The sequence below is a fragment of the Malus domestica genome, chromosome 11, assembly GCF_042453785.1.
Source record: "Malus domestica chromosome 11, GDT2T_hap1".
NCBI classification, from domain to species: Eukaryota; Viridiplantae; Streptophyta; class Magnoliopsida; order Rosales; family Rosaceae; genus Malus; species Malus domestica.
Genome location: NC_091671.1, coordinates 30,337,749 through 30,365,206, shown reverse-complemented (window position 1 = coordinate 30,365,206; position 27,458 = coordinate 30,337,749). Strand labels below are relative to the sequence as shown.

Sequence of the window (27,458 nt, the reverse complement as noted above, 5' to 3'; positions counted from 1 at the left end):
CTTCTGTTCTTTGATCTTCTTCAATTCATTCGATTCGACGGCCGAAAATTAAAAAGGTGTGATAGAAGTAAAAAAGGATGTGTGGATATCACATCCCTTGTAAATACACATCCCTTGTAAATATTGTATTGTTTGTTAAAAGAAAAATCAAAGAGTACTGAATACTACCAAGCAGCTATCCTTCTCCATGGTATGAATGACCATAGACCAGACAAAATATAATATAAACTGACAAACTTCCATGATAAATGCTCTGAAGTCCTTTATTTGGAAGGAGAGGAACAACCGTATGTTGAGAAATCCCAGGTTTCCTTGTCCCCTTTTTAAGTTGTTTAGCTTTCAATCATGTCCGGGATTATTGATCTTGTCTGATGGTTTGAATTTTAACCTTGTGTTTTCCAACCCAGAATGTTCCGTAATGCTCCAATGTATCTCATACTCCGAATTTTTTAACCGTTAAATTTTTGTTTAAAACACAAAAAACAAGATCTAACAGTTAAAAAAACCAAAATATCTTTATATTCCAAAGCACCATACAACTTTTGTTCCAAGCCTGTTGACTTTTTTTCCCTATGTCTTGGGGAAATTTGACAGTACTAGAGCAGGTAAGTAAACATATCCAAGAAGTTATAACTCTCAAATAAACTACAAAACGGGTAAAGACAAATCTTCTACTGCAACTATTTTAAGAAAACAACCTTCTATGTACTTAATATCAAACATCCTTTGTTTAAAAACACAATCACTCCGCATACAGGTATGATTACCACATCATGCAAAGACCTGATGTCCATCACCAAAGCATGTACACAATATCCATACAAGGTGGCAACCATAAAATTAAACATTTCATGCCTCGGAAGGTTTTCTTGAAACATCGGATACTTCATTTCCGAGCACAGTCTAGCTTGGTTCATCCATCTTCGCTCTCGAATCTGTGGTTGACTCGCTTTCCCTCATGCTTTCCTGCAAAACCTGGTTGATTTTCCAGCCAAAAGAAAAAGAAACTTGTTGAGATGTTTAGAATCAGTGTATATCTTCAGACATTTTAAGTTAACTACTATTGCTAAAGCAGATGTGTAATAGACGAGTCCTTTTACCTGCAACAGCTCAGACATTTTTCCATTTCTATCGTCCTCCGGTGGTTTTGAATGTGGTATAGAGTAGTCTTTAGGCTGTATGGATTGCAGAGGCTCAATAACTAAAGGCTGTTCCATATCGTTCTCCAGCTCACTGCCAGTTGACTTGCTACCCTCAATGTTCATCTCAGTTGAATGTGAGGGGGCATGTGCAGGGGCTTGTGAGGGTGTATCAATCCTCTTAACTACCTCGGTAACCAATTTTTCAAAAGGTATATTTGGGAGTCTCGGTGATTTGGCTTCTGCCTTCAGCGTCTCTGTTGATGGTTGATTACACGTACCATTCTCATTTTGTCCACCTTCGAAGACCAATGATTGATTTCCAACCCTTGGAATCTGGTTGGTAGATATCGACCCATTTGATGGAGGAACTGATGGAACCTGCTTAACTTTTGAAGTTGCCAGATCTGAAGATTGGTTTACAACTTCATTGGTGAGTGGCACCCAGATGGTGCGTATTGGCGCATTGGTAGGAGGATCCCCTGGTGCAACAGAATTTGATAAACCAGTGAGTGGTACCCCTTCGGATAAATTTCGAGGTTGCAGTATAACAGGCAACAAGTTGCCTCTGGACAGTAGTGGGCTAGCAGTTTGGGGTGCCACTGGAACCATATGTTTGCGTTTTGATGCTACATGATTAACAGACCGAATGGCATCTCTAGAACGAGGACTCGAACCATGGAAATGAGAGATCTCAGCTGGAATTGGAATCACATTTCGCCTTATCATTTGAACATCTGGGGCCACGTCATTCTCTGCTGAAACAGGAACGTAATGTCCAGGCTTGAAGATAACACCCCTCATAGTGGTGGCAGAGTTGCCAACCCTAACACTAAGTAGATATCCTCCATCAAATGTTGCATCAATGACACCTGAAACTACTGTTCCGACCATGACATCAGCTGCACCATTACTGGGAGCTCCATGATGGGGCTGGTATCCATTCCTCCCTAGAAATCCAGGAGGAGCAGAAGGAAAACCAGTACCAGCATTTTCCCCCGAGTTCAGATTTGGAGCATTTCTCACATGAGCATTCTCTTTCAGATCTAGTTTGGGATATTTCCGTGGACGGCCACGTTTTCGCTTCATGGGGATACTTGACGAGCCATCAGGGGTGTTCCCTTGATCCGATTGGCTCATCTTCAGGCACTTTTACCAAACTCTCGTCCTCTTCCCCGAAATTTTCCCACCCTACAGCAAGACGAAGAGTTTAAATGAGAGAATTGATATGGAACATGATATTTAAATTACATGTCAATGATATATTGGATTCAATCTGAAATCATATTCATATGCACCAAGACTTTCAGAGTCCTCAAAATTATTAAGTTGAACATTTAAGTAAGCTAACCTCCACAAGCTACAAGCCAGCTGCTAATAGCTTAAAATTTTACCATATCAAACAATATTAACGAAAACAAAAAACATTAAGAAAAGGATCTATATTTCTCTTCTAAATTAGGCAATGAATCTATTGAGTATTCTTGAGCTACAGAAGCTAAAACTTAGCCACATGTAAATTCCATAATTTAAATAATCGTGATTCTGAAAATATAGTAAACTTCCAAAGCAAAAAGGAAGCAAACGTTTACAAAAGATGCTGGATAATAAATGAAAAATCCACTTAGTATGTAATAGTGCATTACATGCAAGTAACATTAACCCAATAAGAAATTCTAACTGAAAAGGAAAAACGAAGAGAAAGGGAACTTTTATAAGGAAATCATCGATAAAGGGTTATTTTCATGGGTTGATTTCTTCTTTTGAGTACACAATTATCAGAGACGCACTCTACCACAGGGCTAATAGCTTGTTGTGGGACTCCCGCTGGGTCCACTCTTCCAAAACCAAGAGAAAGTCCACCCCCTTCTATCCTTTTTCACGTCGTGTTTGATTTACTTTCCTTATTAAGTTTTGTGAGTTTTTGGACAAGCAGAGCTTGGACACCAAATACAAATGTGTGTTTGACTCACTACTTAGTTTTGTCTATCTCTACACGACTACACTTCTCGACCAAATGGTGAACAAGAAAGTAATCTGAAACTCTAGGAACCAACTCTGACACCACTTGTTAGGACGTACGTACAACTGCAAACTTAGATACAAAAGAATCACCATTTTGCTATTCACAACAGAAGTAATTACACGAACGAGAAAGAAAATGTTACGAGCAAGTGCTTTGTAAAATTCTTGTCTAGACTCTAAATACACCAAAATATTTATTCTTTCACCCAGTATAAATAGTATAAGAGACAGTTGAGTTAATCGTACAACTCAAACACAAACACAAACACAAACACAAAGAAAACCCTTGTGCACCCACCATCTCAACATCCCGTCATGAACTACTTCTCTAGTTCTTACGTTCCCTAGTCTCAAAATTCTCATAGCTTGGTTTAACCTCAATTGTTTGTCCCTCATAAGTTATGTATTTAATACCCTTATATAGAACAGGCTAGCCGCTAGCTTCCGGTGCTCCAAGTCAAGCGACAAACAAAACCATTCGCCAATTATGATTTTCGGACAAACCCGATTCCTAATAACTGAAAAATGATTGCTTTAGAATCAACAAACAACATCAGTGGATAAGCATGATTGCAAAATGTCATCAGAAAGACAGCAAAAGAAATTGGCAGAGGCAAATATAAGCCACAACAGATGCTAGTGAACCAAAATGAATAATTATATCGACATTGATTTTATACAAGTGACTCAACTTAAAATTGAAATCCAGGTACCACAAAAAAATAGACACACCTGAAGCAACAGACAAAATAAAATCCAGGCAACAGAAGCTTTTCGATCCTTATTATTCACCTTCAAATTTCAGCAACAAGTCCGAACTGAATACAGATGGTAATTTCAAAATAATACTGAAGATTCAACCAAAAAAAATCATAAATATTTTATTTTATCTTATTTATAAAAAAAAGCTAATATTCCACCTGGTTGCCGAGAAATGTTATAAATATTTCCTAACTTTTTCACAAATGGGGTCAACAAAAGCAAATAACTCCACTCACTCACCTGAACAACCACACTTTCGTATTTATTCTGCTTTATCTGTTTTCTTTTCTTCTTTTTTTCAGGTCAAATTTGAGCATAATAGCAACTTAGAATATAGATAAACCAAATTAAAATTTTTATCTTTATTTTTTACTTGATACCCAACAAAACTTGGATATTAACTTTGCTATTAAACCCAAGGAAAAGTTTTGAGCTTTGATTACATTTAAGTGAACCCAAGTAAAAAAAAAAAAAAAACAAACAAACAAACAAAGCTGAGGTAGGGGATTGAGAGAGGCTGGGGAAGAAACTGGCAGTACCTTCTCCAAGTGTTGCAACGACGTCGTGGAGCGGAGAACCAAAAGCTTCAATGGTTGATGCTATCTGGGAATTTTGAGGCCTTGGGTTTTGTTTTGTATGGGGCGGAAGGGACGAGGTGGGGAAACTAAGATTCTAGAGAAACACAAAAATTGAGTTCGGAGAAAATGTGGTTGTTTGGTTCACTTTCGATGCTGAAATTATATTATTAATTAATTAATTAATTACCGTGGGAGGATGGAAAGTTGACAGGTATGATATGTTACATTGTACGATGTAACAGTGCGGTGACACATAAAAGTGGGTTGTTACTTGTTCTTATCCTCCCTAATTCTCTCACTTTCTTTCACAAAGATAATGTGATGCTTATAAAGATCTGAATTTAAATTTGAATTCGATTAAAACTGTTGAATCGAGATAAATTTGCTAAGAAAAATTTAAATGGACAAGATTTAGCTCACTTACCATTAACATATAGTTTGGTCACTTATCTTGTACTCTCCTAATTTCACATTTTCATTCTAACCATAACAGTTCAATGAAATTCATTTATCGTAATTCAAATATATGTTTAAGTATGAAATGTATATTCGAACACATCTAGAGAGGCTAGTAATTGTGTGTCACCTATGACATCCAGATTGAATCTATAAATGTTATCATTAAGCAGCATGCCAAATTGATTATTAAGACCATATAACTAAAAGGTTTAAAAAAACTAGTCATAAGAATTAGGTTAGAAGCTGACTGAGTGCCCAACCGTGCCACGATTGAATATGTACTAGCAACAATTTAAAGAATTTGTCTTAGAACTTAACAAAGTCCGACTAAAACCGATTCGCTTTCTATAAAGTTTGGAAGGACCCACATGGTCCCTTGTGCACAAAACATTCAAGGCCCCAAGGAATGTGACGCTCACCTTCAACGCATCATTAACGCTTACCTTCTACGAGTTATTAGCGTTCATCTTTTACATCAATATCAAGAAGATCCAAAAAAGCATTAACCAAGAAAATGGTGAACATCTAATGTTAACATTCTTAAAATGACCGAGTCACGTTAAATGTTTTACTTTAAATGATCAAAAGTCAACCATTAAATCACAAGTTGTCGCATCAACACGAACCTATTTTTCCGGCATAAATGACCAGAAAAATAGGAAAGAATCTTTGAACCTAGATAAACCTTGATGTACTTTAGCATCCAACTTAACTTAAACTTGCTTCTTAAAGATGAATTTTGTTTGCCTTTGAATAAAATTCAAATTTAGGAATCAAAGAGCAGTTGACCGATATCACATCGAAACCATTATTCGATGGCCCTTTTGTCTCCTGTGAGGTGTCTACAAAGTAGAAGTTCAACTCAACCACTCTAAATTGGAAGGAAAAAGAAGACTCTTAAGTGATCCAACCGTACACGACACGCACAAGCATTCGTGCTTGGGCTACACTTTGGGGTACGAGAAAGTTCGAACTATAATCTTTGAGGACATATGTTTTCCACAACTCTTTAATTACAAATCTCCCAACATAAGCCTTCGTTATGTACAATATGTCAATTTGCAATGTACTTATTGGTCTACTTTTTAATACTCATATCAAGAAGCAGAAGACTTGTAACTCAAGTAATTAAACATTTACGTTTGCATTCAAGTTCATGTCTACTCTACCTTTTAATACTCATAAAAAAACAGAAGACTTGTAACTCAAGTAATTAAAAACATTTACATTTGCATTCAAGTTCATGTCTACTCAATTCTCTCTCTCTCTCTCTCTCTCTCTCTCTCTCTCTCTCCACCAAGATTCCAAAACTGTTACTGTTACACAACTGAGTTAATGGTGTCACCGTTGCATGTTTTCTTGATCTTCTGCTTCTCTAGTATCAAAATCTGCTTATATTTGTTGCTTGAGATCCCTCTGAAGCTCCTTTAAGTTCTTACTCTGCCCAGCTATACATTCTCACCAATAACGAATCCGAAAAATTGCTCAAATTAATGTCATGTGATGAAAATCAGAACACAATGGTAGGAGAGACAATTTCCTTACGTATGATAATGCCTTATCTATTCTTCCCTCAACAAACAGATACTTTTACATTTTAAAAATAATTCTATACAATCAATGTTGGGGGAGGGGGAGTCGAACTTAGGACCTTAGTGTCGGGTTATTGCTCTTAATCGATTGAGCTACAAGCCCCTCGCCATTTCGAAACTAATTGAGTTACAATTAATAGGGAATTGTAATTTAAAGAATGGATGATTACTAAAAAATGTACCACAGCCTCCACAACTACGACTTTGTACCATTCGTGAATTCTTCTAAGAGCAACTCCAGCCTTGCTGGTTGCTCGGGCGTCAGGCGAGGAGAAAGGGCCCTCGGGCCGGTGGGAGCAAATCCAGCGGGGAAGGGCCCGAGTGAGGGTGGGAGGTCGAGCGAAGGGGGGGTGGGGAGTCGACGGGCCTGTGGCCCGAGGGTTTTGTATTTTTTTATTTTTTTTGTGTCAGAGAGAGAGAGAGAGAGAGATAGCTTTTGTAATTTTTTATTATTTAAACAAACATAAAAAACTATTATTTTTATTGCTTATTGCCAGGGGGAGGGTTCTAAGGGTGGAGATGTAAATGGCAATTACTTTTCATTAATGATAATTACTATTCATTTAAGGCAGTTACTGTTCAATAGGGTGGATTGAATAGTGGATTGCCAGGGGGGAGGGCTCCATGGGTGGAGTTGCTCTAACACAAGAGGCTTCTGTGACTGTGGAAGGTGTATTGGACATACAAGTCATGTACCATTTTAATATGTTCGTCAATCTTGTCAGCTGTCCAACCATCAGTTTTTATCGGAGGAGGATACTTTACGCTTAGAGATGCTGGCCGAACATGTAAGCTACCCTTCCTCCATGCTTGATGGGTACCCGTCAGGACCATGGGAACTATTGGGAGACCTGTTTGCAATGCCAGATGAACAAAGCCCTGCAAAGAAAAGTTACAGAACTTATATTATATACTTGAATGCAGAAGACAAGTAAAGAAATTGAATTTCTGTACGAAAGTTAATGCCTAACGACGAACAAGATTATTCAAGAAGTATGATCAGTACATAAGAGTGATTGCAGAACACAATCCATTAGAGGTTACCCATGTTTCCTCAACTTTTTAAGTAAATGTGTTGCACCAAATGCATGAGATATCGACAAGGATAACTATCGAGGAGGCCAGGAGGTGTCATTCCACTCTATGACCGATCGGTATTAACAAGTTGTTGAAATTACCTTTTTGAAGGGGAGCAGTCGTCCATCTCTTGACCTGGTGCCCTCAGGAAATATGAGCAAAGAAACTAGAAAGAGATCATAGGTACAACCGTACAACGAGCTTGGCATGAATCACAGGCTGAAGGAGAGCTTACCATCAATCTACCAGTAACGTGTCCATAAACATTTCCTTGCTTAATCCTCTCATAAGGCCATGGTATGAGCACAACCATGATCACTGCCCATATCACAGTTAAAACCATCACCGTTATAAAACATGTGGCCATTCTACCACAAGATATCAGTGTGGATCCCCAACCGTCCTCACCGACACAAACATCATGCCTCAGCGTTTGTCCTACTTTTTTCACCGGAATTTTCGGTGTTCCTCTCACTCCTGGACCAGAGCTTGTGCTCAAAAAGCTCCCCAACCTTCTACTTCTTAAAAGAGGACTAGTTCCAGTGTTTTCCATTAACCAAAGGTTCATAGAAGTGAAAACAGAAGCTGTCTGGACAGATAGAACAGAATATGCAATCAAACTCAAAATATACTAGAAAACAAGTTGTTATTCAAAAATCTTCCCTTTATATATTTTTGCTTGTATCAATTTCTGAGCAACCAAACAAGTCCTGTAATCGGAACCCTGTCAAAACGAATAATTTTTTAAGGAATAATATTCTAGAAACAAAACAGATAGAAAAGTAATAATATGAAAACAAAACAATGCAGATGCAGATGCTTCAAAGAAACGTCTAAACTCTTACTAGTTCGAATCTGGGCAGATAACAAAACTGATTGAAAGTATAACAGCTTCAAAACAATCTGAAACTCCTCGAACTTTTATTCGGGCTGTGAGTGCTTAACATGCGTGCGTTTCATTTCAAAGAAAAATTGTTTTGTGTTGTCGTGGAAGCCAAACAGAGCACTCGGAGTTTAGACAAATACCCACCAAACGTTCTCACCAAAGAACTTGCTGCACACTTTTGTGGTCGAGAAATTGCTGCACAGAACGTGCAAGAAAAAAGGAGATGACGTAGAAAGATGTATGAAAATAAGATTTATGGGTCTGTGGATACAAGGACAAAAGAACATGACAATAAACTTGTGATGGTGGCGCTAACAATGGGAGAGGGAGAGAGAGACAGAGCATCTCAACTTCTTCTTTTTCTTTTCTTTTTTTTCTTTTTTTTTTAATTTTTTTTATTTTATATTTAAGTATGAGAATTAAAGTGGTGAGTCCAAAAAAACCCTTTTTGGGAAAAAAAAATTAAAATGTTAGAATCAAATTTTAAAAAGAGCATTCTCACACTCATTTTCACCTCCACACACTTATGTTAATTTTTTTCCACTAATCTTCTTCAATTCATTCGATTTGACGGTCGAAAAGTGAAAGTGTTATATGAGAAGTAAAAATACATGTGTGGGTAGCACTACCTTTTAAAAATTGATATGTTTAATACGAGCAGGGTAAGGATTACAATACTTGGGTCATGACTAGTCTTACTCATCATATTTCAGGAAGACATGTTGTAACTTACAACCACTACTTACAATATTTTGGTCGTTGGATATTGTGGTTGTTGGAGATCCAAAGGCCTATAGTGCACCACGTGTAATTTTGCATTGTAGTTGGAGATTCAACCAATTGCTCTCCTGGGCGTGTTTTTTATGCACTCAGTTGAAGAAAAAAAAATGTAACAACCCATCCCTAATTATTATGCTTTTTATAATTTTAATACGCAAATTTATGAAAATGCCCTTCAAGGCCAAACGTCGACTTTTGTTGACCGTCTCATCGTGTCACGTAAGATCCATTTCCTTGGCGTTTTCTTGTAGTACTTAGCGTTACGGACACGTGGGCACAAGCAGAGTCGAATTTGGAGTTATAACGAATGAAGTTAAGGGCAAAATGGTCATTTGACCATAAATCTAGAAGGCTCCAGATTTTATGGAAGCATCAAACTGGTGCCACGTGTGTGGCTATGATGGAAAGAAGAGGAGAGAAATAAGGGGGGTAGCTGCCCAATCGGGAAGAAAGGAGGAAAATGAACCAATGGGAGATGAGAGAAAGAAAGGAAAGGAGGGAACGGAGGAACTAGCCAACCCGAACCTCCTTTCGACCCAAACCCCTCAACCCGTTTCCAATCACAACCCGGTCTCTGACCCGATGTTTTGTTGCTTTTTTGATGCCTTTCACAGCGTTTTCCCAGCTTTTCATGGCCAGCCACCACCTGTAAACATCACCACGGTATCCCTCATGTGATTTCCACCCAAAACTCGACAAGTTTTGGCCACATTTCGTGGTGCACAATACCTACAGGTTCAAGAACCCTTCGTCGATGATCGACCATTTCTGAAGCTTATTCTTTCCACCACCACCACTAATGGACCTCCTTAAACCCCAAGAACAAGCCCGAAACAAGATTGGGGGCGTCAGAGTTCGTTTTGAGGCAAATCAACGAATACGCATTTCTAGGGTTCCAACGGATTAAGGGTGATTTGAGGTGTTTTTCGGCCGAATTGGACTTCGGCCCAGGTGCATCGCTGGAAAGTGACTCTATCCTCGCTAGCTCGAGCAGTTCCCAAGCAACAAAAAATTTGTGAATAGACCCCTTCTGAACTTGCATGTTTTTACAAAATATTAGGTTTGCATGCATTTCATATTTCATGGTTTGAGTATGTTTTCCATTATGTTTTATGGATTGCTATATTTATGCTTTACGGAGAATTTATGATTTATTCAAATAGCTTTTATGAAATATTTATGATTTATCGAATTTAAGAAAGATTATGAATCATTGGATTCTCGTATATGAAATTTTATGGCTTCCAAATATGATTTATATTACGAAATTATGAATATGGATTTATGAGATGAGATTTTGAGATATGATTTCGGTGCTTATCTAGCAGGTTATCATACAACACATCCACATAACACGGTTATGTAGACGTCTATGGCTATAAGACATAGTTGAGGATATCTATGTATATATTTCTTCTCCGGCGTAACCCAGAGTCGTACATGTAACATCCCACATCGACCAACGGAGAGGGGGTGATGTGTCTTATATGTACATGCCCACCTCCATATAGCACGAGGCATTTTGGGAGCTCACTGGCTTTAGGTTCCATCGGATCTCTGAAGTTAAACAAGTTCACGCGAGAGCATTCCCAGGATGGGTGACCCACTGGGAAGTTGCTCGTGAGTTCCCAAAAACAAAACCGAGAGGGTGTGACTGAGGCCCAAAGCAGACAATATCGTGTTACGGCAGAGTCAAGACTGGAATGTGACAGTACAGTTTCACCTTTGGGTAATGAGGCCTACCATGTTTCTTCACTAGCGTAACCCAGTGTTGTACAACTTCACCTTCGGGTGATGGACAAGTATTGCCTTCGGGCGAATGAGGAGTTAATGATATTGATGACATACCCCTAGCTTTACTGGCTAAACCAATGTCGGACAACTTCATTAGCCATGGCTAGTGTCAATGTGTAATGTTATATGTTTCTTCTCTGGCGTAACCCAGAGTCGTACAGCTTCACCTTAGGGTGATGGGGCATTCCTTATTTCTTTACTGGCGTAACCTAGTGTCGTACAACTTCATCTTCCAAGGATGGACAGGTACTGCCTCTGGGTGACTATGATACCCCTAGAGAGAGTACAATATTTATGAGATTTAAGATTTTCCCTCAGGCGGCGATAGCATCATTATTGAGCATGGTTTTGCATATACATGTTTTACGAACGTTTTCATTGCATGCTAGAGTTTTCTGAAAAACTATTAAGTAGTACTATATATGTTTTCAAAAGTAGAGGTTAGTATGTTCAGAAATATATCGGTTTTTCGTATTATTAGTATTATTATAAACTTTGGTCCACTCACATTTTCTGTTTTTGCGCCCCCTCAAGAGGTAGATTTGAGGCACACAGTCCCGACATCAGGACACTTCCGCTTTGGCATCTTCGAGTCTCCTATATGTAGAACCCATTCCTCGGCTCGTATCTTTCTATCATAATTCTTTCTCACTATTCTTGAGTAGTTGTATGCTTAGAACACCATTCTGCATTGGTTTATGTCTTTCTAGTTCCATATTTTTATTCGTATGCATGTTTTAAATGGCTTTGTCACCCTCGGGTGTCGACCAAAACATGCCTACCCTAATATTAGAGATATCGGAGTTGGGTCGTGTAAAAAAAAAATTTAATTAACATGGTTAACATCGTCCTCATGTCAGCCTGACATCAATCCACTTGGGTAGAAGCCCATGCAAGATATGCCTCGTCTCCAAGTCGAGCCAAGGCTGGCCTTCTCTTACCTAGGCTGTTTTTGACACAGCCTGAACATGATGTTCAATTGGCACTGAAATTAAGGCGTGCTATCCATCACCCAGATAGGTGACGAAGCCATGATATGCATAAAAAAATAACTAATGTTTTCAACTATTAACCGAAAATTCTGCAGAACTTCCCCTAAAATAAGGATAAGCCCAAATTAAGACACCTACAAGTAATCACAATTATTTCAACACATCTCTAAAAGACAACTCTAATGGGTCTCTAACTCTCTATTACATGTTTGACAATATGTTTAGAGCATAGTTGCCTAATACTAGTTCTACGGATAAATTGGAGTATATAACCTACTCGATAAAGTTATGTCAAAGCCTGAGAAGATGCCTCAATGCCAAATATGCTCACAGCAACTGCTACTGATTTCGATGGTATAGGATACAATATCATCCACTAGCCATAGCTAGTGGAAGCTGGATAATATAATCATGTCATTACTGAATAGTCTCGAAGTAATGACAAGCTAAGTATATGACCACATAATCATGTCATTACAGAGTACTCTCGACATAATGACGCGTTTGTAATAATGAGTACTATAAGAATATACTAATCCTTACGTCAAACGCGCCACGAAAGACAGTCAACAAAAGTCAATGCTCACCATTTTAGGGACATTTTGGTCATTTTCCACTAGTGAGAACAAAATTATACGAAAATTAGGGGCCGGTCGTAAAAATTTTGGATGGTGGGGATGGATTTTTGGTTTCTTAGGGTGGTTTTGTGAAGATCAGTGTTTTTAAAAATATGCATATTTCTTTTTATTAGAGTGATAGCGTTAGTGAGTTAATTAGTATTGTGGGATATATGTTTGTAACAGTAACGAAATTTGTTATAATGAAGGACTGTGCAAGACATCCTCAACTTGACAATGGTCATAATCTACCTTTCATGATTGTAGTATCCTTCACAATAAATCTTCATTGTCGGAAAACCCTAAACAAGATGGAATGAAAATGTGGCAACTCGATTTTGGAAGAGTAAGATGAGAGTAACTTTGTCACACCCCGATTTCGAGATACCTCAAAAACTGACATGTGATGTCGGGTTGTAACTGTACCACAACACGTTTCACTCCCAAGGTATAACCAAATCAACCCAATCGTTCAACAATGACTATAATTTCATGACGATCTAATGGTCGGATTGCTGCCTACTACAAAGGTCAAGTGGTGGCCACTTACGAAACTAGGTTCCTAAGGTCGAATCTTGTCAAACAATTATCAAAAACGGATTATAGGCATCAAAACCTAGAAAGACAAAGTAGGTCATCGAGGTTGCGTGCTGCCACACGCAACGACTAGCGGGCGGGATCTCGCTAGAAATTCGACAACACCAAATTGGCTCAAAATATACCACATTAAGAGTCACGAACATTGGAGCATTTTTTCATAAATTCACCAGAGTTCAAAACTGACCAGTTGACAGCAAAAATCGTCATGGAAGTCACTAATTGGTCGGAATTTCATGGCATGGCTGCACCTAAGAGTGATGGGATCCAGAGATTTATTATTGGGGTTAAGAGTTGTCTACTGTGGTGGTGGGTGGTGTCGGGGTGAACAAAAACAACAAGTTTGTCATTAGGGAGCTAGGAGTGTCGAGCTCCACCTCACCTAAAAATGTGGTCAAACGAGACAAAAATTGATTGAGTTATATTTGTTGGAATAGTGGTGGTGGCGATGAGGCTCATTGTCGAAGCTTGCTGAAAAAAACCATAAAAAAACTAGCCAGTCTCGAGTCGAGTTACAGACGAAACAAATTATAGAGTCGATCTCACTGGTCGGCCTTTCTAGAAATATAAAGCCGACTCCCACAATCTAGGATCTACTATATATAGATGTGTAGTTGACAAAAATGCCATTGCCTTTACTTGCTTATTTCTCCTTCGTTACGACTTTGATTTGCTAATGGTTTTCACATATATGCTTGTGAGATCGAGCTCTACTCAAAATACTAAGAGTGACCCCACAAGGTTTACAAGTTTTTAATGATAATTGTGACAAAACTAAACCTTAAATGAGAAATCCAAAATCTAAAATTAACAAAATTAAAATAATTTTAGAAGACGAAAAAGGAGAATATGGAGACGCCAAAACAAGAAAGAGAAAAACACGTGAATAAGAAGTTCACGAGATATAGATATCTCATTAATAAAATAACAGGTTTTTATCATAAATGTCGGTGAAATTGACCCACCTCATCAAGATGATCCCTGAAATTGAAAATTGATTAATGTAGTCCCTGAAATTGGTTGTCGCGTATTAATGTGGTATTTCCGTGTTGCGAAATTTAAACTAACCAAAATTAGCCCAACTTAGTTCCCAATTTTATGCTCGCAAGAGTACGAATCATTTGATAGTATAGAATGCAAGCACTTAATATCGTCCCTCATAAAATGATTTAATTCTTATCAACTAATTTAAATCCAATTACAACGAAGTAAAATTAGCAAAGATTGGTGAAAGATGGATTTGAGAATTGAAACTAATAGTAAAAACAAATGAAAACAAGAAAGTTTGATCACAATGCAAAAAGAGGCAGCCAAGTACATAAATTGTAATTCAGTCGAGTAAAACACTACAACATCTGACTCACCATAACCAATCAAACTTATCTTCTGCAGTGAACTATTAACAAGTACTCAACCTCATTGATAGTCAAATCTCCTTAATGCATGTAATATCTATGGCATCTAGACTATTACGTATATCCCAATTTGCAACCATCCATGGCATATGGAATAGTTTAACATCATGAAACTCATTACGATAAGTGGAAATTTATATAAAGACTACACAAATCCTAGAGTATGACATCTACTACTAGGTAATTCATGGTATCTGTTTGCACTCAAAATATACCCATTTTTACTTATTTGGGCAATTTGGGTAAAATATGGCATTTGGAGGATTAATATGCAAGAAAGCTGACTTGGAAAGATATTTAGATGCAAGTAGAGGGGTTGGACACTATAATATTGTTCTTCCAATTTGTTTTGGTGGTGGAGATTTGTCAAGCATTGTTTAATCAAGATACATGCATCCTTGCAAATGGATTGGAAGGCAACATAGGGGTGTGGATGCAAAGAAAATGTGAAAGAATCCAACTTGCTTATTTTAAATGTTAGTTTATTACAAGTGGGAAAACATGTGCTAAAAACATGTGGTGGAGATGCAAATTCCCCTTTTAATATTGTTTCTACATGCAAGTTGGCAAAAGCAATGCAAGCTACCCAAGTAAGGAAATGCAAGCTGCCCAAGCTTCTTTCGGGCAAGTACAAAACCTCAGCAGGAGGGTTTCATCCAGACCTCTATAAAAAGGAGCAGATGCACAAGGATTATGGACACTCAAACAAACAAACAAAAGCACAAACTCTGCTCAAACCAGATTTGCCAAAAGCCTTCTTTTATCTAGTTTATTAGCTCTGCTGCTCACTTGCGGTATCGATCTCATTTGTAGCTTTTATGTACTCATTTCCAGCTATATAAATTACAAGCAATCTGCAATTTTAGTCACTTTCCTCTGTCATTTATATTTCCAAGCAACCTTATCATTTACATATTGTTCTATCTCTCTATATAAGTAAAGTCCTTATTTTTAAGGCAAACAAAGAACCTTAATTTGAGCAACTCCCACTCAATGGCACAATCTCTTGGTTCGAAGTCAAACTCAGGCGCAACCTCAATCATTCAAAACTCGTCTACTAGCGGCATCTAGTAGTGGCACGCCCGCACCCACCAATCTCGTATGTGCAGTAAATCCCCGACTTGCCCGCAAGGCCCTATGGCGGATTTAGGGAGCAAACAGTATCTATTTGCAAGAAGCTCAAGTTGAAAACATGGCATTTGCACAACTTGCATCAAATTTACCAAGTAAAAGTTAAGATGGTAGCTAATCACCAAGACTAAAACCAAGCATATAAACACAACAAACGATACTCAATGAAACTGAAAACTTGAAATAATTCACTTGAGAATATAAGCATTCATAGTCATGGCTACATCGTAGCCCTAGTTAAGGAGTCCCAAAACATAATCGAAAATATTATTTAATTCATAACAAATGTGAGAAGAAAATTGAGTTTAGAAAAAACGCTGAAAAATCCTTGTGCTCTGCTGCTGCTGTTGTCTTTTGTATGTCCCTTGCTGCTTCTGTAGAATAATTGATTAGTCCCCTTTTCTTTTTCCTCTTCTATTTTATCTTGATTACTTTCTCCATTTGCCAACATTTTCCCTTGCTCTTTTGGTCTACTTGCTGCCGCAAACCCCCTCTGTGCCTTCTTTAATTATCCGCTCAATTCCAATCGAAGTCTCATCTCCAAATAGATATCCATCATAGCTGATCAGACTTACTCTGCAATTGAACAGATTGTGCAACCAAATATCCCAAATTTATGCTTTTGGCAAAGACCCATGAATTTGAAATTGCTTTGTGTAGGTGATTTACCATATTTCTCTCCAATTTAACTTCACTAAGATTTCTCTTTATTCTGGTTTCGTATGGAGGCTAACCTTGAAAAATGGGAGAGGAAATATGCAGCTTTCTTTTGTTTTTCTTTCTTTTCCTTGTCGGTTCAGTTTTGCATAGACTTGTGATCTATGAAATAAACACGTGGTGAAGGCTTCTCCAATTCCAACAAGTGACATGCACTGCACATAAATCAAAGGAAAATGAATGTAGACCACAAGTATATTATAAAGTCAAATAGGTAGACACTTAAATCATAACAGACCACTTGGTTTAATTAAAAATAAGGAATTATAACATGATATTTTCCTCCACCTCATTAATATAACTATAAAAGCACAACACTATGTACTTCCTTTCATTTAAGTCCAAAATATCACAAGAAAATGTAGCTTTCGGGAGAAAATAAATAGTAAAATATGCCCTCATCATCCCATCACAATTTTGTAAAAAAATTCGTTATGTGCTGATGTGGCACACAAATGGATCCTACAATGTAATTAAATATTGCCATGTGGATTAAAAATATTTAAAAAATTTATTTTATACAATTGAAAACAATAAAAAAAAGGAAAAAAAGAAGAAGATGATGACTGTTCATCATCTTCTTCCCCTCCTTCCCAGCGACCCGCCATTCTCCTCCAATTGAAACGGCACCGTCGCACCCGGTTCCTGCGGTCCTCGTGTTCGCAGGTGATGATAATTCGAAATGGAACCTCCCCGATGTTGATCGACCCGGATGTGCAGGCTGGGGGAGTGGGGCTGAGAATTGGTGACGACTCCGGCATCCCCTTCCCTTGCCGCGGCTTCCCACTCCCTTGCCGCCTGACCAATATTAACCAATCCAAGCCTTACCCTATTTCTATCGTCTCTTTTTTTTTTCAGTGACATTTTTTGTGAAGGTCGCTTTTTTCTCTTCAACCATTTTCTTATTATGCAGATTAATGGAAACCCAGATGTTAAAAATTGAAAATTACAGGTTAATTTGATTTGCGGACACGAAACTAAGGTATTTTACCAAGAGTTTTGGGCTCACCAGATGTGTATATGTAAAGATTGTCCCTATGCATTGTCACTCAGTGGAATGGTGGCCATATCAGGATTTTCAAGATCTGAAAACCTTTCAAGAGCATCATTTCTAATACCAGAAATTTCATCGCAGGTTTCCTTCACCGATTTGCAAGAGGATCCAACATGCTCTGTATCATTTTCTAGAGTACCTGAACATCTAAAATAATCACTTTGTCTGAGCTACAATTAAAGTGTGGATGAGGACATGAAATCTTGCCGAAATATGACAACAAGTGATTCCATTTGTAGTGGTTGCTCGGTGCGAGGCGAAGAAGAAGATGAACTGTCCATCTTCTTCTTGTTTTTTTCTTTTTTAAGTTATTTATTATATAAAAATAAAAATTGTTTTTTATTATTTAAATATCTTTAATCTATATAAAAATATTTAATTAGATTTATGGAACTCAATTATGTGATACGTCATCACATAACATAAATTTTAATAGAATTATGATGGAATGACTATATTAACTTGCCACACTGATTTTTAAGTACTACATTGATCTATTTTCGATTTTCAATAATCATTTGTGATAAAAATTCTAAAATAATTAATTAAGAAGATAAAGTAAACTATCGGTCAACATAATATGTTGAATTTAATCAATGGTCTAAGATAATCTTTAACTTTTATTGAAACAAATTGTATTTAACGATCACGACAATTCGTTAAACTTAATTAATGCTCTCAGGTAATTCTCAACTTTTATTAAATTAAACGGTACATAAAGGTACCGTAGAATCCTTAAAAAAAATATGAAATATATTCATTTTCATATATGTATGATAAAAAAATTGGAGCGTCCTTGATGCAGGATCTTGAACGGTTGGTAATTGCACTTGAAGTACTTGCTCTTGAGTAACTCCAACTTTGACAAGTTTCCCCTGAAAACGTGATATAGGTTAAAGGAATCTTAGCCCTGTTTCACCAAGAAGAAATTTCATCAGGCACTACTTCTTAGTCTCTTATTTTGTTTTTTTTTTGAGAATTTTAACGAAAAGTTTCTGGTACTGTTCATTTTAATGAAAAATCACATTTTTACATTAAAAAGTCAATCATGATACTATTCACTTTACTCTTTATTTTGTTCTTATCGATAAAACTCAAAGTTTTCAAACCATTTTCATTAGTTTTTTTTTTTTTTTTCTAAGCTTTTTTGGGCTATACATAGTTTGGTAGAAAACTAATTTTAATTTTATAGAAATCAGACTTCAGAATGTGCAAGAAATATTAAGTTAATGGTTATAACTCACATTTATCAAACTCGCACCAATATAATAATAATGTTATAGAAATTAAACTCAAAGTGTATAATTCCTACATATTGAAATCAAACACACACGAATTATTGTGAACGATAAAAGAACTTTGAGAAAAAAAAAGGAAATATAATGGTGGTGTTTTCAAAATACGAAAAATAGAAAGGCAGTCCGACAAATATTATTAATTTCAAACAGACCCCCGTAGAATGCAACAATTTTATGAAGGAGAAATATGACGCTGTATATTTTGCAGTGCGAGCAAAGGGCAGAGGTTTTCTCTCGACCAGACTCTTCCTCTCTTTGAAATTGTTCTTCGAATTGTTTCCGGAACGTCGTTTCTCAAACAGGTACTGCAATCACTTTCCTCACCTGCTTTATTGATCATCTTTTTATCAGATTTCGTTCAAGTACGGATTTGCTTTTGAAATATTGAACATTTGAATTTTGTTTGGTTTCTGGGAAAATCGAAGGAAATTAAATATCCTGGTGTGATTTTGAGTTTCTGGGTCCTCATATTTGAAAATTGAAATGTACCGATGGCTAAATTTAGCTGCGTTTAGGAATTTGATTAACGTATAACAGCAATTATTAAAAAATAAAAAAATTGATTAAGCATTTGTTAGTGAAAGCTTGTTTGAAGTAAATTGAATTCACATTTCTGTTTTTCTTTGCTTGTCTGCAGTTTTTGGATCAAATTATAGGTTTTGTGGAACTGAATTGGTGTGTTGGTTTGGTGTCGAAATTTTGTTAAAAATGAGTGTGGTGGGGTTTGATGTTGGAAATGAGAATTGTGTAATTGCGGTGGTGAAGCAACGGGGAGTTGATGTTTTGTTGAATGATGAATCGAAACGTGAAACCCCAGCTGTGGTTTGTTTTGGTGAGAAACAGAGGTTTCTGGGGTCTGCTGGTGCTGCTTCTGCAATGATGAACCCGAAATCTACGGTGTCTCAGGTGAAGAGACTGATTGGTAGAAAATTTACTGAGCCTGATGTTCAACGTGACCTTCGAATTTTGCCCTTTGAAACTTCTGAAGGCCCAGATGGTGGCATTTTGATTCATTTGAAGTACTTGGGTGTGACTCATACATTTACGCCGGTTCAAGTTACGGCAATGCTTTTTGCACATTTGAAAGATCTAATAGAGAAGAATCAGGAAATGCCTATTTCAGATTGTGTGATTAGTATTCCGTCGTACTTTGCAGACTTGCAAAGACGTACATATTTGGATGCTGCCACAGTTGCTGGGTTGAAGCCTTTGAGATTGATGCATGATTGTACTGCAACTGCTCTTAGTTATGGGATTTACAAAACAGATTTCTCAACTTCCGGTCCAACTTATGTGGCATTTGTTGACATTGGTCACTGTGATACACAGGTCTCTATTGCATCATTTGAGGCTGGGCAAATGAAGATCCTATCTCATACTTTTGACAGAAGCTTGGGAGGGAGAGACTTCGATGAGGTCTTGTTTAATCATTTTGCTGCACAGTTCAAGGAGCAGTACAGAATTGATGTATACTCTAATGTCAAGGCAAGTATCAGGCTACGGGCAGCATGTGAGAAGCTGAAGAAAGTTTTGAGTGCGAATGCTGAGGCACCTCTTAATATTGAGTGCTTAATGGATGAGAAAGATGTAAAGGGTTTCATTAAAAGGGAAGACTTTGAGATGCTGGCTTCAGGTTTATTGGAGAGGATTTGTGTTCCTTGTAGCGAAGCTCTAGCTGATGCAGGTTTGACCGCTGATAAGATTCATTCTGTGGAGCTTGTCGGGTCAGGGTCTAGGATCCCAGCGGTTGCTAGAATATTGGCTTCTGTGTTCAAGAATGAACCCCGCCGGACACTGAATGCAAGTGAGTGTGTAGCACGTGGATGCGCTCTTCAATGTGCAATGCTGAGTCCTGTTTTTCGAGTCAGAGAATATGAGGTTTGTATTTTGAAACAATTTTTCATATCTTAATCACAAAATACAGTGCTTTATTTCAGTTAAGAATACTATGACATATTGGTTCATATGCAATGCATCACTGTGCTGTTGTATGCAATGCCCTGTATACAACAAGAAATGAGTTTGTTTTCCCCCCCTTCCCTATTTCGGTTCGGGTTTTTGAAATTTGAGAGTATGAAAAGTCCTATCACAAAGCTTAAGCTTAGGGACCACCTTAAAAAAGGATTAATTTTCAGTTCTGTACATTAGTAGCACCTAAGAAGGAAGAAAGCATAATAATCCGTTAAAGATGTTTGCTTGATTTTGATTTTATTGGTTAAGGGTAACAACAGCACTTGCTGTGGATATGATGTGCATTCCGAAAATCCCTACTAGACTCAAAGGGATTAAAGCCTTTAATTATAAAATGTACATGCATATGTAACATGTCTTTCTTATCTGGATAGTTGCCCACAATGTGCGTAATGGTTTTCCCGGATCTATATGCAGGTTCAAGATTCAATTCCTTTCTCTATAGCATTCTTAATAGATGAGGCTCCAATTTGCCCAGGGACAAATGGCATCCTGTTTCCAAAAGGGCAACCCATTCCAAGTGTTAAAGTACTGACGTTTCGACGAAGCAGTTTATTTCATTTGAAAGCATTCTACGCTAATCCCACTGAAGTCCCTGCCGGTGTATCTTCTGATATTTGTTGTTTTACGGTAATATATTATGCTCTTCATTCCCCCTTTTCCCGTGGGTTGGGAGAGGGAATATGTGACACTGAGCACTGAGAATTTCATTGGTGGAGGTGCATGAAAAAATGTGAATAAAGGATGACTACATGGGAGAATTGAAGGTAGATCAAAGACAAACATGCTACCACTGAACACTAAGTTCAATGTCTAATCTTTGAGGGGAATATGTGACACTGAGAATTTTATTGGTGGAGGTGCATGAAAAAATGTGAATAAAGGATGACTACATGAGAGAAGTGAAGGTGAATCAAAGGCAAACCCACGTTACCACTGAACGCTAAGTTCAATGTCTAATCTCTGAAGTCTTGATAAGAATCTAGGATGATGCCATGATGGAAATCCCTTTTTTTTTTTTTTTGTTGGACAATTTATCGAACACTTGGGGGTGACAACCTCAGTTTTTGACATGTTAAACAATTCATCTGTTTAAAATTTAAATGTTTTTGTGTCGGCATGAGAGGGAAAGGAATGCCACCAAAAATGCTATTAAAAATATTTACTATGCAAATTCCAGTTAGATCCTTTTAGTTTTTAAGCTTACCTAGCAATGAAAATACCTGTTATTACTGGATTACTGTTACTTTGAAACTAATGACTGCTGTTTATGTAGATTGGCCCTTTCCAATGCTCCCATAGCAAAAAAACAAGGGTTAAAGTTAAAGTTGTTTTAAACCTCCACGGTGTTGTCTCTGTTGAATCAGCTATGGTAAGTAAATATTTTTTTTTCTGACACTACTAACTTTGTCATCTACTGGTTTCCTTCCTAGGATCTTTGTTTTGTGGCATTTTTTATGGTCAAAATTTTTGTGGTATAAATCTTATAATGGCTTCAGGTGATGGAAGAACACGGAGATGACTCTTCTACAAGGGGTCTTGCCGATTCAAAAATGGATCCAATGGACATTGATTATGTAACTGCTTCTGGTTCTACTGAGGCAGTTGCAGATGGATTTGAAAAAAGTAGTATACAGCACAACTCTTCACATACTAGTGTAAGTTTGTTTTCAACTCTTCCCTTATTTCATGCTGGAAGAACTAGAGATAAATCTGAGTCTTGAATAAATGCGATAATTCCCTTGTAATTAATCTACAGTAATCTTGTTGCTTGTACTTAATCTGCAATGCATACTTATTTGGTTTTGCAAAGTTCTTGTCAAATTCGGTTCTTTAAAGTTTCTGGAGCAGATGTAAACTTATTGAAAGGTATCCGCTTTTCCAGGGTGATCCTGAAAGAAACAATAAAGCTAGCAGGAGGCTAGAGATACCTGTTAGTGAAAGTATGTATGGTGGAATGACAAAGGCTGAACTTTCAGAAGCTCAAGACAAAGAGCTCCAATTAGCTCAACATGACAGAATTATGGAACAAACCAAAGACAAAAAGAATGCATTGGAGTCTTATGTCTATGAGATGCGGAATAAGGTATAGCCTGTATTATTGTTTCGTCACGTTTTCTTTGGCTTTGTGATTCAACCTCCTAAAACACTTTGCATTGTTTTGGCATTTACCTGTTCTGAAGCAGCATAAGGACTTAACACTAACATTCTACTTCCAGCATTGGAATCTGTATTTGTTTATGAGGCCAATTGTTTTAATCCCTACATAGCCTGGGTTTAATATATTGCAACTCAAGAGATTAGTTTTCATGTTGTATGCGATGAAGATCGAAATACATAATGTTGAGATTGCTGTCTAGAAACTTTAGGATTCATGCTTTGAGACTAAGAATTGCCTTTAAGCAAACAAATTTTTGAACTGTCTTATAGTATGGAATGATCGCCAGTTCTATGTATCATTGGGCCAAATATCAGCCTCTTATTGTTGTATCTCTATTCATCTCATCATCCATACCTGAGCATGTTTGACTGTAGCTTAGTCAGACTCTCGTAGATCTTTTAGTTCATGCTGCCACTTTTTGTCATAGGCTGGCTTTTAACATAAGATATGCATGTGAATAGCTCTTCAACACATATCGAAGCTTCGCAAGTGATCAAGAGAGGGAGGGCATTTCCAGGAGCCTACAGCAGACAGAGGAATGGCTTTATGATGATGGAGAAGATGAAACAGAAAATGCTTATACTTCAAAGCTGGAAGATCTTAAGAAGGTTTTCTCCACTTCCTGAAATTTGAGAATTTAAGTTCCCGTTACCTTTCTCCATTCTTGATGTCTATTTGATTATTCTAGCTGGTAGATCCAATTGAGAACCGATATAAGGATGAGGAAGCAAGAATGCAAGCTACAAGAGATCTATTAAAGTGCATTGGGGATTACCGGATGGCTGTGAATTCACTTCCACCCATGGATAGAGAATCCGTACGACAATTCAGTTAGTTACTTATGCCTCGTATAAATATGACTATTTTATTTTCAGCGATTGAATTTTCATGTTTCAGGTTGTTAATGAGTTCTATAAAGTGGAGCAGTGGCTTAGGGAAAAAACCCAACAACAAGACTCGTTGCCAAAGAATGTTGACCCAGTCTTATGGTCAAGTGATATAAAGAGCAGGAATGAGGAATTGAACTCGTAATTCTCTTGCACTTCCTAGTTTCCAACTTTACTATAAATATAATGCTCCATGTTCGTTTTAATGTTCTTTTTTTTTTCTGTCAACGTGGTATGTGAAGACCTTTTAAATGTAGGACTGCAAGTCCAATAAGTTGTTTGGCCAGCCAAATCAATCCTTTCTGAAAATTTATCTAAACAGGTGGTAGCATGTAATATATCACACCTTGATGGGTTAAATAAGAAACAAATGACATGGGGGGTAATTATTGTGATTGGAGTAACTCGCTCCCTTGTATGCACTACACGCATTTCCCTAGTTTCCTGCTGGTTTCTCGATTCACTTAATTCCATCTGTGTTGTTACTGTTACATTTGTTTTTCAATCTCTAGAATTTAATCATGCTCTAATCATTTCAGGATGTGCAAACACATATTCAGATCCAGGGCTCCTAATCGAGAGGACCACAAGGGATCTAACCAGCAGAACACTTCTGATTACAAATGAGTGCAACGATGCAGGATGCATGCTAAGTTTAAGGGCTTAGTTTCTTGTTTGTTCTGACAACTGTACATCTTTTGTAGTCACGTTTTACGCCTTTGAATGGATGGGCAGCGGGTCGCTACACAAGAACATGTTAGTCAATAATGGACCAAGTTTTTTGGCTTGTCCTTCCACCGAAGACCTATGTCATCGACTTGAGCAAACTGATGAGGTCTCACAAAGTGATACGGAGCATAGGTGCTGAAGCCTGTGAAGGAGTCATTGGAACGTTTTGTTGCAAACATTATCATCTGACCGTGTTGGAGAGTGAATTTGTTTTCGAGCATAAAATGTTGCGTAAGAGGTTGTCTTCGGGGGGCTGTTCGTTTTTCATTTCTGGGTTTTAACATTGTGGGAAATGACAGTATTCCGAAAGCGAGAACCGAAAATGATCTCCCTTGTACCGGATGAATTGTTTTTGTATGTGGTTTTGTTATGTAGCTAATAAATTACTTTGTACCTCCGTGATTGGAAAAGCTTGAGGTTGTGAATCTTTCATCAAATGTAGCCTGATACATTCTCATAACATCTTTGAACTTTCTTTAGGTTAGTTTTGATCGATTCTCGCGTAGTGAGTATGCAGCTGCGGACTTGGCGATCGAAGACGGTGATGGGTCCATTTTAGGGGCAGAAATGAGTAGGTTAGAAGGCTCTTCGAGTTTCAACATTGTAAAACGATTCACACCTTTTTTCCATCACACACTCCTGTTAATTTTTATTCGTTGATTCTTATTTTATTACTCAATCGTTGATTCTTATTGTATTACTCAAATTAAAGGTTGGAAATAAAGGTGTGCATATAAGAACAACGAAATTGCAACGAATATTAACCCTGGGTTAACGACATTCATACTATATAGATATTTCACTGATATTAGATAATTATTATTGATATGACGTTGATATTTAGTATCAATACGTTAAGATAATTATTATTCATGTCGTTTGCTTGTGCTGCTTACAAACAGCTAACAATCCCCACTATTTAACAAAACCCACTGCTCAACCAAAAATTTACCAAATTAAATCCCTATTTGTGCTGCTGTCCCTAAAAGTCCTCTCAATTCAACCAGAATTACCCATTTTCCCATCTCAAATTTCACACTGCACATAACTCTAATACCCAGATCACCAAAAAGTATTAGTTTTGCAAAATGGCCCCTTATCACATTAATAAACCCATGACATTATGCAAATCTAACAAAGAAAATACTACTTTCTTCTAGTTAACAACTTCCTAAATTACATTCCATGTTTGTTCCTTCGAAATCTATTTTTATTTTTTTTAACAAACGATATTTATCTATACTAGGAGAGGTGGTGGGCTTAACCTTATAATAGACAGCAATAATCTGGTTCAAATTCGTTTTAGGCAAGAAACGAAGCAATGACCTCCTATTTACAAGTGAAGAGGAAAACCACTAGACCGTAGTATTAAGTGGTCATTCGAAATCGATTTTGGGTCTTGAAATTTGGAGGGAGAGGGAAAATGAGCGAAACTAAAAGAGTGGGATTTATGGGGCGGGATTTGATTTGGAAAAACTGGAGGGATTCCAAAATAAAACTTCCTTTTTGTCTGTACAAGTTTTTGTTTTTGGCGGGCTGACAAGTTGTATTTTGAGCGGCGTGATGGGGGAGGAATCAGAAGATCATCACTTTTTGGGCTAGGGTTCTGACTGGGTCCTTTGAATATTTATTTGGGCCAATTTTATATGTTTACAAATCTTCATACTCAATCTGAGTTTTGAGATTTTAATTTTCTCGTACATAATGAGGTTTTTATAATGTATCAGTTTATGTTTTTTTGTATATTAAATTGTCTGGTCTGTTGTTTAATTAATGACGTGATAAGTATTTTACTTTTTTTTTTAAGTTTATAAACCACATTTGCACTACATGAATCATGACTAATATTCATAATGTTTCGGTTTCTTTTTAATCAATACTTCGTATCTCCAAATTATCAAAGCGATAGTGAATGGTATAGTTTGAGCGATGAGACAGTGGAAATAGAAGAAAATGTGGTACAGGCGACCGGATTGTAAGGGATGGTTGGTTCTTTTGATGAGTTTCGTGATTTTTTGTTGTTGGATAAATTGAACTAGCACTTAGCATTTCTAACAATCTCTTCAAATACAAGTTTGTTAACATACGTGATAGTTTGAAGGCTAAAATTTGCTACTTTACAATTTTGGAATTGTTATAAAATCGACGGCGTGTGTAGCGGAATAAATAAATAAGACACAAAATTTATGAGGCTCTTCTACAGTCAGTGTGACTGGAGTACGTCCTAGGGGCAGCAGTGGTGCTTTCATTATAATATGAAATAATAAGAGTACAAAGATAACTCTTTCTATTATCTCATCTCCTCTTCCTCTCTTTTCTCTCTTCCTTTCTTCCTTCCTATCTCTCCCATGAACCTCTCAATTTCATTTTTTTTTTTTTTGTTGTGTTCCATAAGACTTGCTTTTAGAGAAGCAAATCACAAGCAACATAGTGAAATGCTTACTATATGCATGTGAGTATTTACTATACACATGTGGTACTTTACTATACACATTACTATACACATGTGGGCAAACATACCTACTATTTACAACACTCCCCCTTTGATGCCCACATAAGTCTTCAATTGACTCGTTAAGATCTTGATCTGTTTTGGATGCTCCCCTTGATGAGTATCTCTCCTTAATTTCAAATTATTTAGGCTAATCGCTGATCATTCTGCTTTAGTCTCTTAGTAAGAAGAGTTGCCGAAAGAGATGTTTTACTTGTTGTTAACTTTCCACAGACTTGTTCTTGAACTGGGCTGGAGGGCTTTTTGCTAGACCTGGTCCAAAGGTCTTAATTTACTTCTTTTATT

At 37.2% G+C, this 27,458-nt stretch overlaps 2 protein-coding genes and 2 long non-coding RNA genes across 8 annotated transcripts; 1 reads left to right on the top strand and 3 right to left on the bottom strand.

Moving 5' to 3' along the window:
* Positions 1-496: 496 nt before the first annotated feature.
* LOC103448408 (protein METABOLIC NETWORK MODULATOR 1) lies at positions 497-4,692 on the bottom strand. Of its 5 annotated transcripts, none has more exons than XM_070808557.1 (4): positions 4,466-4,642; positions 3,463-3,682; positions 1,101-2,330; positions 497-975 (listed from the first exon to the last, which is right to left on the bottom strand). In XM_070808557.1, the coding sequence occupies exons 3-4, from the start codon at positions 2,277-2,279 to the stop codon at positions 904-906; spliced, it is 1,251 nt and encodes a 416-aa protein (XP_070664658.1). In that variant the 5' UTR covers positions 2,280-2,330; positions 3,463-3,682; positions 4,466-4,642; the 3' UTR covers positions 497-903. The 5 variants fall into 5 exon arrangements, with proteins under 5 accessions (XP_070664658.1, XP_028944753.1, XP_008385890.2 ...); XM_029088920.2 differs by lacking the exon at positions 3,463-3,682 and adding an exon at positions 3,897-3,982 and having other exon boundaries at positions 4,466-4,638; XM_008387668.4 differs by lacking the exon at positions 3,463-3,682 and adding an exon at positions 3,897-3,956 and having other exon boundaries at positions 4,466-4,630.
* Positions 4,693-7,069: 2,377 nt separating this feature from the next.
* LOC114819627 (uncharacterized) lies at positions 7,070-8,671 on the bottom strand. The gene is made up of 3 exons (XR_011573567.1): positions 8,478-8,671; positions 7,734-8,356; positions 7,070-7,434 (listed from the first exon to the last, which is right to left on the bottom strand). It is a non-coding gene; the product is annotated as an uncharacterized lncRNA (long non-coding RNA).
* Positions 8,672-16,002: 7,331 nt separating this feature from the next.
* LOC114819626 (uncharacterized) lies at positions 16,003-17,703 on the bottom strand. Its single transcript, XR_003766917.2, has 2 exons — positions 17,571-17,703; positions 16,003-16,716 (listed from the first exon to the last, which is right to left on the bottom strand). It is a non-coding gene; the product is annotated as an uncharacterized lncRNA (long non-coding RNA).
* Positions 17,704-18,960: 1,257 nt separating this feature from the next.
* LOC103430042 (heat shock 70 kDa protein 16-like) lies at positions 18,961-25,098 on the top strand. Its single transcript, XM_008368177.4, has 10 exons — positions 18,961-19,215; positions 19,551-20,791; positions 21,302-21,514; positions 22,161-22,256; positions 22,384-22,542; positions 22,770-22,970; positions 23,507-23,653; positions 23,734-23,862; positions 23,943-24,073; positions 24,472-25,098. The coding sequence occupies exons 2-10, from the start codon at positions 19,622-19,624 to the stop codon at positions 24,557-24,559; spliced, it is 2,334 nt and encodes a 777-aa protein (XP_008366399.2). The 5' UTR covers positions 18,961-19,215; positions 19,551-19,621; the 3' UTR covers positions 24,560-25,098.
* Positions 25,099-27,458: the final 2,360 nt, after the last annotated feature.